The sequence below is a fragment of the Chenopodium quinoa genome, unplaced genomic scaffold (genome assembly GCF_001683475.1).
Source record: "Chenopodium quinoa cultivar QQ74 unplaced genomic scaffold, ASM168347v1, whole genome shotgun sequence".
NCBI lineage: Eukaryota > Viridiplantae > Streptophyta > Magnoliopsida > Caryophyllales > Amaranthaceae > Chenopodium > Chenopodium quinoa.
The window spans coordinates 5,107,067-5,123,293 of NW_018743292.1; the positions used below are offsets into that span (position 1 = coordinate 5,107,067).

The 16,227-nt window shown below is 45.7% G+C and overlaps 2 protein-coding genes across 2 annotated transcripts; one reads left to right on the top strand and one right to left on the bottom strand.

The window, feature by feature from the left end:
* The first annotated feature begins 220 nt into the window (after window positions 1–220).
* LOC110736595 lies at window positions 221–1,378 on the top strand. The gene is made up of 2 exons (XM_021916856.1): window positions 221–561; window positions 825–1,378. The coding sequence occupies exon 2, from the start codon at window positions 828–830 to the stop codon at window positions 1,305–1,307; it is 480 nt and encodes a 159-aa protein (XP_021772548.1). The 5' UTR covers window positions 221–561; window positions 825–827; the 3' UTR covers window positions 1,308–1,378.
* Window positions 1,379–1,510: 132 nt separating this feature from the next.
* On the bottom strand, window positions 1,511–5,828 carry LOC110736594. Its single transcript, XM_021916855.1, has 4 exons — window positions 3,305–5,828; window positions 3,058–3,201; window positions 2,067–2,942; window positions 1,511–1,977 (listed from the first exon to the last, which is right to left on the bottom strand). The coding sequence occupies exons 1-4, from the start codon at window positions 5,075–5,077 to the stop codon at window positions 1,693–1,695; spliced, it is 3,078 nt and encodes a 1,025-aa protein (XP_021772547.1). The 5' UTR covers window positions 5,078–5,828; the 3' UTR covers window positions 1,511–1,692.
* Window positions 5,829–16,227: the final 10,399 nt, after the last annotated feature.

A 16,227-nucleotide genomic window follows, 5' to 3' on the forward strand; every position in this document is an offset into this window, starting at 1 on the left:
AGTATCATATATAAATTATTACGAAAAGAAGTTTATACGAAATATATAAGAAGAAATAAATTTCAACAAAATCTAATTTCCAAATAATTTGTCTTTCTAAATTATGTTAGTCATTATTCACTATTCTCTATTCAGGGTTGATTTTGCTAGTTATTTTGTTTTTATACGAGTATTTTTTTTGGGATATTTTGGATTTTAACACCTTACAAAAGGCTGAAAATGTTTTTTAACACCCCCCAAAAAAAAACTTTTATTTTAACACCTCCCAAAAATATAAAAGTTGGAAGTTAACACCAAAATCCATCTTCCGTTAACAGAACTGTTAGTGGGGCCCACCCCAACGGATATATTTTTAAAAGATCTGTATATAAGAACCATTCTTCCACGATTCTTGCACGATATATAAGAACCATTCTTGCACGATTCTCCCCCAATGAACGAAATTGTTGTTCTTATTGAATAGCAGCAGCGCATTGCATTGTTGCACGATACTTGAAACAATTCTTTCACGATTCTTCCACGATTTTTGAGAAGAGGAACAGATTGAAGCTGCTGAAACAGGTGAGTGCGGTCAATTGTTCGGTTGTTTGGTAATTATGGTTTAAATTCTCTTCAATTATTATTTGCAATTGTTTCGTACTCAGATTAATGGTTGGATTATGTTATGTACGCATCTAAATGCCCAATTGCGAAATTAGGGTTCGTCAGAAATTGAATTTGGGGCTTTTCGTATTATGAAATTAAAAATGAATTTTGTTGCTGTCAATGTTAATTCGTCAGTGTACAAATCTGTAAATGTGACTGTCGATCTAAAATTGATGCAGATTATGTCGTTTGTTAGCTCTTCCCCTCCTGAGGCCAGAAAATGTAAGTGTGGTGTGCCAATGGCCAAGCTCACTAGCTGGACAAGGGAGAATCCAGGCAGGAAGTTCATATCATGTAAGTTTTATGACCCAATAACAGAAACAAGGGGTTGCAAAGCTTTCGAATGGGTTGATCAACCTGATGGAACAGATTGGCAAACAGGGGTTATCAACAACCTGTTGTTGGATAAGAAGCTGCTAAAGGGTGAAGTTAATGAATTGAAAAGGGAAGTTGATGAAATCAGTGGCCAAAGGAGGTGCCTACTTAATGAAGTTGATAATTTGAAGATGAGATGCAAGGCCTTGAACGCTGACAGGAAGAGAATGAACAGGGAGTGCAATGAAGGGAAGGTGTCTTCAATCAGCTGTTTTGGTTGGGTGGGCATGGCCATTTGTATAGGTTTGTCAATGGGTGTAATTTTCCTAATGGCTAGGGGTGTGTAATAGTAAGCTGTATTAAGTAGTTATAATTTCTTGTAATGACTTGAAGTGTTATAAATATGTCTTTTAATCAACCTATTTATGCCTTGTCTAAGTTCCTATTTATGCCTTGTCTTTTAATCAACCTATTTAAACATGTGAAACATTAAAACATGGGAAATATGTGAAACACTAAGATAGTTCAAGTACAGGTTGACAAAAGAACCTTACTTCAACATGTTTCAATGGCAATCAAAGCCATGCAACCATTACAATTCAATATCTAATTGTTCAAATTTGTTAAGGGAAGCCACTAAAAAACTAGCAAGTTACATAACCAGTCATGAGTACATAATAAAAGTTTGAAATTGTTCAACAGACATAATGTTTGATATCCAGCATGAGTACATCACTGAGTAAGGTTGTTGAGGGATTGCAGCCTGGCCCTTGTTACAACACCTGTGGCTGTTGTAGGCTGACTTGAGGAAGACCTTGTCTTTCTTTTTGGTTGGCTTGAGGCAGGCTGACTTGAGGAAGGCTGAGCTGAGGATGGCTGACTAGAGGATGGCTGAGCTGAGGAATGCTTAGCTGAGGAAGACTGTGGCTGTGGGCGCTTGCTGAATGGCAGACAACCTTCTTGCTCTTGAGGAAACTTTTTGTTTCCTATGCTGTTTGGTCCAGCCCCAATTGCACTCTATGACATGCATATAAAAATAAAAAGTCAATGGAAAAGACACATACATATATAAAACAAAGGGGGAGTTGGTGTAATGCTTGTGTTACCTTTTTAGCAGCCCTAATCTCTTTCTTCTTCCTCTCCTCCACCATCCAAGGAGTGTTCAGTGGGGGTCTGCCTGCTGACTTTATCAGCTCTGTAGCTGGTGCAGCAGGTACTTTGCAAGTCTTGGCATAATGCCTATATCCCCCACAGTTGCTGCATTGCTTCTTCCTCTTGGTACTTGCCTGACCACCTGAAGAAGAACATTCTCCTGGCTCAAGCTTCCTTTTTTTGCTCTTTGGTCTCCCAGGTTGCACCTTAACAGAAGGGGGTAGTGGTTCCCTCATTCTGACTGTCTCCCAGTGCTTTGGGCCAGGCATTGGTTGGACAGCTGGTTCATAAGCAGACCTGTATGTGTCCATGGTATAGTATGGGTCAACAACAGCCTCTATGTCACCCCTCATATCCAATATGCAGGCATAAGCATGAACACATGGAATGCCAGTGAGTTCCCAATGGTAACATGTGCAGGTCTCCTTGTCCAAATCAACCAACACCTGGTCATCCTTCAGCTGCACCTCAAATGTATTCCCTCTGGATGGCTGCACCACACAGGACCTAGCCACAAAGTCTATCCTCCCCAGAACATGCCTCACATATGGCACTAAGTTGTGTGTAATTGTTTTTGAATCCTCCCACTTTTCATTATTCCTGTTCATAATATACCTCCTCATCCATTCCATTTGGGTGAGGATAGGTTTATCTCTGGCAGGCCTAATGACTGCATTGAAAGTCTCACACATGTTGTTCAACAACATGTTGGACTTGCAGTTTGGTGTGAATGCATGTCTAGACCAATGGTGGGGAGGAATGTTGATTAAATACTCATATGCCTCTTCATCGAGGAATTTGATAGACTCCATGGCAATTTCATGCTCAAACTGACATATAAAAGCATACCAGAAATCACACCAAGCATATACAAGCTAACCAATATAAAAACACACCAACAGTCATATAAAAGCATAGGCTAGCTTCAACAATCAATAAACTTACAATGGTGGTGGCCCTAGCTGCTCTCCAAAACAGCTCCTTAAAGGTTGATCCAGTGAAGTTGAGCTTGAAGTTAGCCCAAATATGCCTCACACAAAACCTTTGCTCAGCTTTGGGAATAACATCAGCCATTGCTTTAATCAAACCCTACCAAATGCAGACAAAAGTATAATCATCAGTCAATCACATACATACACATGAAAACTTAGAAATTGAACCTAAATAGTTAAGAGGGAAACAGAAGCATTACCTTTTGCCTGTCAGACATGATGGTCAGCCCAGCTCCTTGATCATGTGTGAACATTGACATAAGGGATTCCAAGAACCAACCCCAAGTTTCCTGGTTTTCAATATCCACTGTGGCCCAAGCTAGAGGAAACAAGTTGTTATTCCCATCCTTAGCAACTGCCACCAGAATTTGCCCAGGAAAGGCACCCTTGAGGTGACAACCATCCAACCCTATTAAAGGCCTACAACCCTTTGCAAATCCATCTCTCAATGGCCTTAAACAGATGAACATCCTCATGAACAATGGTGGCTCTGGCCTGTCAATACCATCAACAACAACATTGCACCCTGAACCAGGGTTGTACTTCATCACAGCTTTCCCATAATCCCACACCCTAGCATACTGCTCCCTAGCTGAACCAAATATCAGTAGTTTTGCCCTACACCTAGCTAGCCATGCCTTATAGTAACTCACATCAACTCCTAAATCATTCAAAATCCTAGCCCTAATCTCCTTAATTCTCCAACCAGGGTTACTCCTAAACTCTTCTAAATACCTCTCTGCTATGTATTCAGCAGTAAGCATCTTGTTCTTCTTTACTCTGAAGCAGGAATGGTCTAAATTCAAGGTTTTGATTTGCCAAGTTTGCTGCTTAACAAGTTTTGATGCAAACACCTTGAACTGACACTTTACCCCCCCCACACATGTACAAGCAGGCATTCTACAAGTGTAGCTATTGAACTCACAGCCACATCTATATCTACACTGAACTGTAATCCTTTTACTGTCATTATGCAAGTAGTAGAACTCATACCTGTTTTGAATGGCATGAAGTCTTAAGGCCCTCCTCAAGACTGAAGCATTACTGAATTTCTGATTTAACTTCAACTTGATTGGGTTGTCAAAGTCCACATCAGCATTAAACCAAGGAGCATAGTCCTGTTCCTCATCAGATCCACACAAACTCCTTGAATCATCTGAATCAGCATCACTTTCTGGATTCACCTTCGGTTTTCCAACATCCAAATCATTTGTCAACTCTACTCTCTTATCTTTGCCAACCCTGTCATCTACTGCACTCTCCAAACCTTTCCTAAGGCTCTTGTTCACTTTGGCCAAGATCTCCTTTGACCCTTCAATATACCATTCCTCATCCCCTTCATCAAATTCTTCTTCACCAGGTTCCCAATCTTGTCCCTCATCACTCAAATCTGAACTTGAATAACCAGATCCTTCACATCCATCATCCTTTTCTTCATCAAACCTCAACACTTTAGCATTAGCTGAGGCTTTCCTAGGTGGACTCTCCTCCCTTTGTTCAGTTTCTGTCTTCTTAAACCTAGGGCTCCTCCTAATAGTCGATGTATTTGAACTTTCTACCTTCTTATCCTTTTTTTTTGTCTTTGCAGGATTGGGTTGGGCCTCTTGTATGGGCTGACTAGGAGCTTCTGTTGTTACAAAAACCTCAACATACCCCTCTTCATTTACTGTCTCCAAAAGGCCCTTAACCTCTTCACTGTTAACTAGTTCCCTTTTCCCAGTGTTAAAGGTTTTCCCCTTCTGCCTATACCAACAGCTGTAATGCATAGGCACATCCATATCACCATTAACAAAACCATGAATTGCAGCTGTTCTAATCAAATGCACATCCAACTTAGATACTTGAACCTTCCTCTTCCAGTAACACCAACCACCACACCAACACAGCAGCTGCCTGTTTTTGGTTACTCTTTTAGGGACAAAAGCACCTCCCACTCTAAGGCAGATGTCAACCAAACTATCCTTGTCACCCATTATCTACCCACCAGTGAAAAACATATACAACATATTAAAAGCCATGTAACTATACATGCACAATACGAATAAACAAATCCATCACAGCCACACAAACAAACACATAAAAAAATTGAAAATAAACATATACAAGCCAATGTAGGTGCTCAGTAACATAAATTAATCAACAAACCACACTTGCTAGTTTAATTAACAATAAACCACCTTAATTAATCTCTACTTTCAATTACGAAATCCAATTAACCTAAGTCGCATAGTCAGTTACAGAAATTGATTTATCAAGGCTTTCCTACTGTGGTCCCAAAATTTACCCTAATTACCCAATTATTGCAAGGTTTACAGCAATGAAGCACCAGTAATTGACGAAATTGCTATCAAAGGAGAGCAATTTTACCTTATTTTCTGTGAATTTCAAGCGGCTTTCGCACTTTTGTAGTTGAAGAAGATGATGAAGAAACCCTCCTGAGCTTATCTTCTCCAACGTTGACACCACCCTACACTCCACTTCTCAGCCAAGATCTCCTTTGGTTCAAAAGCGAAATCAATGAAGGTTCAGAAAGAATTCAATGCAGAAGGTTGCTGCGAATTCAATGAAGAAAGAAGTTTCGTGTTTTGCTGGGTGAAAATTGAAGTTCAAGCCAATTTGTGGGACCCACGTTAAATTTCCGTGACGGAAATCGTTAACTGGTGTTAACTTCCAACTTTTATATTTTTGGGAGGTGTTAAAATAAAAGTTTTTTTTTGGGGGGTGTTAAAAAACAAAGTGTAAGTGAAACACAACATTTTAAACCATTGTATGAGTAAATATTATGAGCACTGTTTCGGGGATTTCTGATGTCCTGCGGGAGAGTTACAATTCCGAGACTGCAACCGAACGCCTGTACCTGCAAAACAACGGAGACTCCTGGTGGTGGGAGCTCCGCCTCCAACGGTCAAGTTAGTACTTGATTAAGGAGTAATTAATGCGGAAATTAAAGTGATTGGGTCTCTCTAGGTGAGAGTATTTAATGTAGGTAATCTGCTTTTTTAGCGTGATCAGCCTGTTATTCCTGTAATCTCCCTTAATGAGGATTAAGGGAGGTATTTATAACCTTGGGAAACGTGCTAATCCTAGGTTTAGGTTAACCTAGGGCTAATTGGGCTTCCCTCGGAAGTTGGGCCTGGGTGGCCGGATTCTCCATTAGGCATGGAGTATGCCACGTGTCATGACATAATAGGTCCAAGGTGGACAAATAAACGGGTGCCACGTGGCAAGCCCTGACAGTTCCAACTGAGGGACACTTGACAGGACCTGATTGGCCCACGTGGCGCATTCCGATTGGTGGGAGCAAAATCCCCTAATCATTTGCCCCTCACAGGTGGCACGTGACTGGTCACGTGTTACCTGTGACAGGTGTCGCACTGTAACAGGCGACGGCCTGCTACAGGTGTCACTCGGCGAAAGGCCGAGAGATTCTCCCGCCCAAATTATGAATTCTGGAAGTGACCCTTCGCCTTCTCACTTCGCCTATATATAAGGGAGTGTTGACTTCAGCCATTCACACTTGAGAACTTTTGTGAGAGAACATTCGGACCCCTGAACTTGCTCTGACATTTTGGACTCTTTCTGCCTACCGCCTGCTCTGACAAGCCGACTGCAAAGGATTTTCAGAACTTCATCAACCGTCACTCGTTCAGGTAACCGTCGATTCTCTTACTCTTAATTTTCTCTTTATTCTTTTTTGAAATGGCACCACGGAAGCACACGACACGACCTAGGTTAGTGATCAGCCGGTCACCGGGGACAGCTGAATCTAGGACTAGGAGTGCCGCCTGCCCTTTTCTGGACCCATCTTTGCCCTTTATACAAAGTCCGACTGTATCTGTGTCTATGCAGAGCATGATGGCCAGAACAAAAAAGACTGCCAGGATCTCAAATTCAGACGGCTCCTCCCACAGGGTGCCGATTAGTGAAACATCTGACCAGGCGCCAGATGCGGAAGTGAAACAAAGCGGCTTGAAAGCCGGCAGTTCTGAGGGAGGAGTCAAAGTGACCCCTTCCCTTTTTACAGTTGACAATTCTTCATTCTCTCCTGCTCCTTTTAAAGGAGAGGAGGCGGGTCCCTCTGGGAGAGGGGAGGAGTCGTCCTCTTCGGACTCGTCAGAGGACGATTCCGAGTCTAGCTCTTCTGGCCATGCTTCTTTGGACACAGAAGAGAAAAACAGTCGCCTGCAAGAGGCGAGGCTTTCTCACGCAGTTGAGAAGGGGGACGATTGGGCGGAGCCATCCGCCTCTTATCGAGAGCAAAATACCCTTTACTACTGCACGGTACCTCGTGGCCGGATCACGGCCATGCAAGAGAAAGTGGAGAGCTTTATCGCAAACCACACAATGGGCCCCGGCTTTTTAGTGTTTGTGCCGGATCCAGAAGACACAGTCGTCTGGCCGGCTGGTACCAGTTATGATAGCGCCTGCTTTGGCTGCTACGAGGCGGCCATCAAGGCTGGGCTGCGCTTCCCACTACATCTGGTTATTCAGCGGATCTTGGATGGGTATGAGTTGGGGTTATGGCAGTTAGCCCCGAACTCCTGGGTCAACGTACTCGGCTATGTGGCCGGGTGCGAACTGCACGGGGTGGAGCCGAGCTTCGAGGCTTTCGCCCACATGAACTACCTCAGCCGGACCCCTAAGGCAGGCGATACCGACTGGTATCAATTGACGAGCCACAGGGGCTACCTCATGACGAGAGGTAAAGCAAACAAATGGAAGGACTGGCGGAGCACCTTCCTCCTCATTGAGAGTTCAGACACAGAGCTGAACAAGCGCTTCAACAGGTGGAACAGGAATCCGCCCCTTCTTGCAGGCGGCCGCAGCATGCCGCCTGTTCCCCCCAAGGCTAAGAAAGAGATCCTAGATAAAGGACTCTTCAAAGTAGTGTCGAAGGTGAACTCTACTTCAGGGGTACGAGAGCAAGTACCCCTGCACTGCGTCCCGAGCTTCAAATGGCTCTACGACGAGTACTTTTTGGCCGCCTGTGGCCTCAGCAGTCGGTGCTCAAGAGGTAGCCGGCCTGTCGAATACTCTGTTGTTCCATTCATTTCTTGTTATGACTTATTAACTTTGCTATTTGTTTTTGCAGCGGACGCCATGAGCAAAATTACCGCCTCCAAGACTGCGGCGGCCATGTTGCGGGCCTCCATCATGCAACAAGCTTCAACCGACTCCCCCAACAAGGGGGCACCCTTGGTGGGCTTCGAACCTTTCACCCTCTTTTTGGAGTTGTTTATGCATATACTGACTTCTTCTTTTTTAGACGGGCGCTCCAAGAGTTTCTTCTTCCCAACAGCCGGACCCCAAGGCCCGGAGGACGGCTGTTGCGAGCTCTCCTGGTTCTGCCAGGAAACATGCGGCGGCTGAGAAACAGCCGGCCACTTCTTCAAAAACTCCAGCTGGGCCGCCTAGAAGTATGAAGTTGTCCTTGTAAATTTTAGACTTGCTCCCTTTTTTACTAGGTCTAATCTGTTTGTTTATGCTTGATGCAGCCGGCCCTCAGGGGCCTGACTTGGTCGAGGTGGCCAAGTCTATGATCAAGGTCGTTCCTCCAGCTGAAAGGGAGGCGATCAGGGGTGTCGGCACCCTTGACCTAGACGGGATTGCAGGGGTCCTTGCTGAGGTATACTTAGCATATTTTTGAGTATTTGAATTCCAGGACGCCTGTTTTCTTTTTTGTTTGGAAACTGACGCATGTTCCCCTTTTTACTTAGGCCCTGCTCCGAGTGAACGGCCTTCGCAAGCCGCTTGACCGGAAGAACAAAGAGGTAAAGGCTGCAAAAGCTATGGCCGCCTTTGACTGTGATAAGGCAATGTTTCAAATTGCCCAAAATGAAGTTCTGACCATTGATATTCTTTATTATCAGGCGCAGGCTACCGCCGCTATCCGGGCTCAGTTAGAGGCGGCCCAGAAGAGGAATAGCGAGCTGGAGGCGACCATCAACAATCTCAAGACCGAGCTGAGACCTCTTCGCCAAAAGATGTCCTCATACGAAACCTTGGAGAAATCCTTGGCGAGCGTAAAGGTACGCCTGGTGACCCAGGAGAAGAGTCTTACTCAGGAGCTCTCGGAAAAGGCCGAGCAAGAAAAGAAAGAGCTGGTCCGGGAGATGATGGAAGACCCTGCTCAAATCCAGCGCATGACTTGGGGCCGCCTCTTCCCCAATGCCGACTTTGCCTCATGGGAAAAAACGTACCGCCAGTGTTCTGATATATATAATCAAGAGATCCTGGCGGCTGCTGAGGAAGAGGTGTTGGAGGAGGAGGAGCCGGTAGTGGCGCTTGTGCCGCTTGGGGGTAATGCATCAAAAAAGGATGCAGCTGAAGCCGAGTCCAGCAAGAAGAGTGCTGACCAGGCGGCAGCTGCTAATGTTGAAGATCTGCCCCCTTCTTAAGCTTTATGTCTTCTTTCCACGGCCTGCGTGCCGTTTGTTTTGTATTTATCCGGCCAGGGGGCCGGGGCTTTGAATATTTTTCCGGTCTTTAATGACCGACTTCTTTTTAATGAATTCTTTGTTTTGCTTCAAATTTGTTCAAGTATTGAATATTCTGATATCCAATTGTACACTATACCGACTGTTTTACATGGCCGATAGTTGCAGACAGGTACGGATAGTTAGTCACGCCGTCTATGCCCCTGGACGACTGGTTGTCTGTTTCCAGGCTAGACGATCAGTCGACCATTTATCCAATCGGTATTCGAACCATTTTAAAGACTGGATCCCCTTTAGGCAAGCGGTCCTGTCATTTGTAAAATTAACCAAGTAGGAAAGTGGTTTGACCAAGTAAACATGATTGTTACCTAGTCGCCAAGTAACTGAGCAGTAGAGGTATCAAGCGGTGGGTACCGGTTGTTCCCCTTTATTCGCCAATGTTTGTTGGCTTTTAACTCATAGGTTGTTAACCTAGCAGGAGTAGTGGTTGAGAGCCCCTGTTTGCTAAAAACAGGCGGACGACTCATACCTTTTAGGCTCCATACTAAGTTTGAGAGAGTGACTATGAGTTAACTTTGGTGTAACTCAGACGCCGTCACTCCTGCTTGAGTAGTAAAGGTACCAGGCGGCGGAGGCCGACTGAACCTTTTGATTCGCCAATGTTTGTTGGCTATTAACTCAAGAGGTACCCCCTGCATTTATCCCAAGTAATACAGGCGGTCATCTGACTCAGATGTCAACTGCTACCACTGATTTGGTTAGTGATAGAGTTATCCTTGTCTCAAAAACGGCTACGTGGTTGCCCTTGGGGACAGTCGTATAGGTGCCATGTAATTAGTTTATAGAGCAATGTTCCACCCAAAAGGGAGCTACTCTCTGCGACGAATTTCATCCGGAGGGATGCCGCCGGACGCCTGCTATGATGTTGGGACAGGTCGTATTAGTTTTGAAGATTTGATCAGTTGGCTTGGCGCCTGGTCTGATCATTCGGCCTGTGGCCTTGGTTAGTTCTTGGTGAACGTAGGTGCTAAGTAGAAGGAGGGTAGCCGCCTGTTAGGCACAAGGTCGGCCAGGCCCTGATCATTTTTAGTTAAGGGGGGTGGTCGTGTGTTTGGAACCAGTCGGCCCTCTTTTATGGAGAGTAGCCGACTATATGTCCAGACGGCATGCCCCTATGGAGAGTAAAAAACTCAATGGAGAGTAGCCGACTGTAAAGGTACAGACGGCATGCCCCTCTGAAGATAGAGTAAAATACTCAATGGAGAGTAGCCGACTGTAAAGGTACAGACGGCATGCCCCTCTGAAGATAGAGTAAAATACTCTATGGAGAGTAGTCGACTGTAAAGGTACAGACGGCATGCCCCTCTGAAGAGAAAATTAAACATGGAGAGTAGCCGACTGTTTGTTAGTAGGCGTGCCCCTCTTAGTACAAAATTGAATATTAAGTACGCAAACTTTTATTAAGTAGCCCTTGACTATTTACATCATTCAAAAGAAATATTTCTTAAGATTATCTACATTCCAAGTTCGAGGCAACGGTTGTCCGTCTGGTGTTTCCAGACGGTAGGTACCGTCCCTAACCTCTTCACAGATTCGGTAGGGTCCTTCCCAGTTGGGAGTTAGTTTGCCAGACTCATTAGCCCTACCAACTGCTTCCATTTTTCTAAGTACAAAGTCCCCCACTTTGAGTGGACGCCTGTGTACTTTTTTGTTGTATGATCTAGTCATTCTCAGGCGGTAAATTTCATGGCGCAAGACAGCATTGCCCCTCCTTTCAGGAAGTGAGTCTAATGCCAGGCGCATGGCTTCCCAGTTTGCCTCTTCGTCATATAGCATTACTCGAAGAGTCGGCTCGTAGTGTTCTATTGGAAGAACAGCTTCCGCTCCATAAGTTAGGAGGAATGGAGTTTCTCCAGTCGCCCCTTTTTCAGTCGTCCTAATGGCCCAGAGAACATGTGGTAATTCATCCGCCCATAGGCCGCCTGCTCGTTCAATCTTTTTCTTGAGACCGTCTGAGATGATTTTATTAAAGGCTTCTACCTGGCCGTTTGCTTGTGGACGACCGACAGATGCAAAGTAGTGTGCAATTCCTTGGTCACCCAACCAGCTTTTGAGAACAGGCGTCTCAAATTGGGGACCATTATCAAAAACCATAGACATGGGAACCCCGAACCGAGTGATGACATTTTTCTAAATGAATGAAATTACATCCTTCGTCTTGATTCCCTTTACAGCCTCCGCCTCTACCCATTTAGTGAAGTAGTCGACGCAACAAGTATGTACCTCCTTCCGCCTGTAGCAGGCGTGTATGGACCCAGAATATCCATGCCCCACTTAGCAAACGGTAGTGGGCTATGAATGGTAGTGAGGTCAGAAGCCGGACGGTGAATTAGCTTGCCAAACCTTTGGCACTTGTCACATTTTTTCACCATCTCCATTGCATCCGCTTCTAAAGTAGGCCAAAAGTAGCCCTGCCGCCTTGCCCGTTGAGCAAGCGTCCTACCGCCTATATGGGAAGCACAGTAACCAGAGTGAAGATCGTCTAGTATCTCTCGTCCCTTTTCTGGAGTAACACACTTTAAGAAGGGTTGAAGGTACCCCCTTTTGTGAAGTTCTCCCTTTATTATTTCAAAAATGGTTGCTCGTTTTTTCAGTGCTGCCGCCTGTTGATGATCATCCGGCAGGGTACCATTTGCCAGATATGCCCTGATTGGATCCATCCAGGTTGAGCTTCTGTCCAGGATTCCAATAGGGTCTTCCTCGATGCTTCTCTTCTCCATTACTTCCCAAAAAACAGTTCGAGGAGTATCAGAGGAGGCGGATGATGCTAATTTTGACAGTGCATCCGTCTGGTTGTTTTCTGATCTCGGCACTTGGATCAGATGGAAATCCTCAAGGGAGCCGACTGCTTGTCGGACCGCCTGTAAATACTTGATCATGGCCGGATGGGTTGCTTCGTATTCGCCATTGTACTGACTCACTATCAATTGTGAATCGGAATAGGCGTCTATTTTTCTTGCCCCTGCCGCCTTGCACATGCGGATTCCGGCTAGTAAAGCTTCATATTCTGCCTCATTGTTTGAGGCCTGAAAACTGAAGCGTGGAGCATACTCGTACCTATCGCCCTCCGGCGACTGACAAATGACGCCTACTCCACAACCATTTGAAGTAGAGCTTCCGTCCACATATACCTTCCAGACTTGGTCTGGAACTTGAGAGTCAGGGGGACGAGTCATCTCAACAATAAAGTCAGCAAAGGCTTGCCCCTTCACTGCTTTTCTAGGCTCGAAAGTAACTTCGAGACTCTGAATTTCTATGGCCCATTTGATCATTCGGCCTGACGACTCCATGATGGTCAGTGGCCGCTTGATAGGTTGGTCTGTATACACGACGACTGCATGTGCCAAAAAGTAGGGCTTCAATTTTTTAACAGCCATGAAGAGTGCAAGACCAAATTTCTCCACTAAGGGATACCTCAACTCGGCATTTTTTCAGTACGTGACTGACAAAGTAGACCGGGAGCTGACAACCGTCTCTTTCAGCAAGGAGAACAGTGCTTAACGCATGATCAGAGACGGCCAGGTACATGTAGAGTACTTCTTTGGGTAAAGGGCTGACCAGCCTCGGCAAGGAATGCAAGTGAACTTTCAATTTCTGGAAGGCGGCCTCAGCATCCGGCCCCCATTCAAACCTTGCCTTTTTCTTAATTGCCTGGAAAAAGTATAAGCATTTGTCGCCTGATCGGCTTAGAAATCTTCCCAAGGCCGCCAGACAACCTGTTAACTTCTGAACCTCTCGGATGGTACGAGGCGACTGCATGTCAATGACCGCCTGCACCTTCTCAGGGTTCGCCTCTATTCCTCTCTGATTGATAAGGAATCCGAGAAATTTCCCAGACTCAACTCCAAAGACACATTTCTTGGGATTGAGCATGACATGGTGCCGCCTGAGTGTGGCGAAAGTTTCTCGGAGGTCCGACAGATGATCTTTCTGAAGTTTAGTCTTGACAATCATATCATCAATGTATGCCTCGACGTTTCTCCCAATCTGATCAAAGAACACAGTGTTTATCATTCGCTGGAAGGTAGCCGGGGCATTCTTAAGACCAAACGGCATGACCGTGTAACAGTATAACCCCTGATCAGTGACGAAGGTCGTCTTCTCCTGATCTTTCTTCCATAAAGGAATTTGATGGAAACCAGAGTAGGCGTCCATAAAGCTCATCAAAGCATGGCCGGCTGTTGAGTCGATCGGGTTATCAATTTTAGGCAGAGGGTAACTGTCTTTGGGGCATGCCTTGTTTAAGTCTGTGTAGTCTACACACATTCGCCAGGTGCCATTCGGCTTTTTAACAAGCACCACATTTGCAACCCAGTCTGGGAAGTAACATTGCCGAATGAACCCTGCATCAAGTAATTTTTTTAACTTCGGCGGCTGCCGCCTGACTTCTTTCTTCGCCATGGTTCCGCTTCTTCTGCCGTACCGGCTTCTTTTTCGGATCCACGGCCAGTTTATGTACCGCCAGATCAGGACTAATGCCTGGCATTTCATGGACTTCGAATGCAAAGATGTCCTTGTATTCTTTCAATAGTTTGTGAAAGTCGTCACCTAGGACTCTCAGAGCAGTCGTCCCAACTTTGACTGTTCGGTCAGGACGCGAGTCGTCTAGGATCAGATCCGTATGCTCACCAGCCGGATGAGGGAGGAATTCATCCGACCGCTCCTCTGCCAATGATTGCTATTTTCTGTCTTTTCGTGCGGCCCCTGTCTGGGATGCCTTTCTCTTCTTGCCGCCTGCTTCTTGAACAGGCGCACTCTCCTTGACATTGTCAAGGTCTGTTTTTCCACCACTTGACCCAGTGGCCATAATAGTGGGCTTGACATCCGAGAGATAGCACTCTCGGGCCATCCTCTGATCTCCCCTTAGGGACCCGACTGTTCCACTATCCCTCTCAAACTTGAGCAACATAAGAGATGGGATTATAACAGCCTTGGAATTATTCAGGGTTGGTCGTCCCAGAATCATGTTGTAGGCCGAGAGTTCTTTTACTACCAGGAACCGGACTACCATGTGTCGTCCTTCCCCTTTTTCGCCAAGGCGGATGGGTAAATCCACTCGTCCCACTGGGTGGACGACTCCTCCTCCAAACCCTACTAAAGGGTGGGAGGCCGGATGTATGCAATCAGTCTGATATTTTAGTTTCGACAGACATTTGCTACTGATGAGATCTGAGGAGCTTCTGGTATCTATGAGGATTCAGCCAACTCTCTGGTTGGCCACTTTACATTCAATAACGATAGGGTCGTCATGCGACCCTCTTACCCCTCCTAGATCTTCTTCAGTGATGACAATCTCAGGAAATGAATATTTGGAGGGCCGTTCTTGGTGAACGGAATTTACATCTAACCGCCTGATATTGTCTTTGTTGCCCCTAATAGTGGGGCCGCCTCCTGAGAAGCCGCCTGCAATGGTGTAGACGACTGCATCATCTGTATCGGAGCTGTCGGCCTGTTGATTCTTTTTGGTCGACTGCTTTTTTGAGGAAGTGTTCCTCGTAGATTTCTTGACATAAGTGTCAAGATCACCTTGTTCAGCCAGGCGGTCCAGATACCGCATGAGACTGATGCATTCATTGGTGTGATGACCAACATCTTCATGATAAGCACAGAATTTATCTTGGTTCCGGTTGTTTGCAGAACCCTTCATGGGGACCGGCTTCTCAATTGAGATCCGTCCCTTGATTTCCTTTAGGATAAACTGGCTATCCTTGTTAAACGCATACTTTGGGGAGTATGGTTTGAATTCTTTTTTCTTTTTCTGGGCCGGCTGTTTAGAGGAATCAGCCGCCCAGACCTCTTTTCTTTTCTCGTCTTTGTTTGACGTCTGTTTCTGTCGTCCTTCTCTTTTGTCGAACCTTTTCCCGTCCGACTGTTTTCCCGTACTACAAAGATCAGTCGCCTGTATATAGGCTTCCGCTTCAATCAAGGCCTCTTGAAGAGTCGCCACCCTCTTTCGGACCAAATCAAATTTGAAGGTCGACCCGTCTTTGAGACCTCTGAAAAAGTCAGTATAGGCTACTTCATCCGGTAACCCTTGAATCTGTATTCTCATCAGGTTAAACCGCCTGATGTAAGAACGAAGCCCCTCCTTCTCGCCCTGCTGAATTGTTCCTAAATCAAGGGTCGTCTTCTTCGCAGGGATGTTCATGGCGAAGTTGGAGGTGAATAAGTAAGCAAGCGTCCTGAAGTTATTTACACAACCAGTCGGCAGGTTGCCGAACCATTGTTGTGCGATTCCTTTGAGAGTCGCTGGGAAACACTTGCACCAGGTGGGATCATCCAACCCTTCAAGGTACATCAGGTTGGTGAATGCCATCAGATGGTCTTCTGGGTTAGTAGTGCCGTCATAGGCGCCTACTAATACATTTTTCACTTTGGCCGGCTGAGCGGCTTCGGTAATTTCCTTGGAGAAGGCCGACGGCTGTTCACCAACTCTAAGCAACCGTAGCTTCCAGTCCATAGGTTGGACATTTTTTGCTGCATGTCCACCAAACGGAGGTGGCTGTAAGAAATACTGTTGTTGCGGTACAAACGGTAAGTTTGGTACCGCCTGGTCGCTATGATAGCCGGACTGACGGGAGGTGCCGCCTGACTGACTCTCATGATACGACTGAGTATGCCTCATC

What these genes read in the sequence shown, in the direction of transcription:
- LOC110736595 (XM_021916856.1), top strand. Translation starts at nt 828, where the DNA reads ATGTCGTTTGTTAGCTCTTCCCCTCCTGAGGCCAGAAAATGTAAGTGT.
- LOC110736594 (XM_021916855.1), bottom strand. Translation starts at nt 5,077, where the DNA reads ATGGGTGACAAGGATAGTTTGGTTGACATCTGCCTTAGAGTGGGAGGT. An exon ending in TCATGTCTGACAGGCAAAAG is followed by an intron (nt 3,202 to 3,304) that starts GTAATGCTTCTG and finishes TGCATTTGGTAG; the next exon opens with GGTTTGATTAAAGCAATGGC. An exon ending in CAGCTAGGGCCACCACCATT is followed by an intron (nt 2,943 to 3,057) that starts GTAAGTTTATTG and finishes TTTATATGTCAG; the next exon opens with TTTGAGCATGAAATTGCCAT.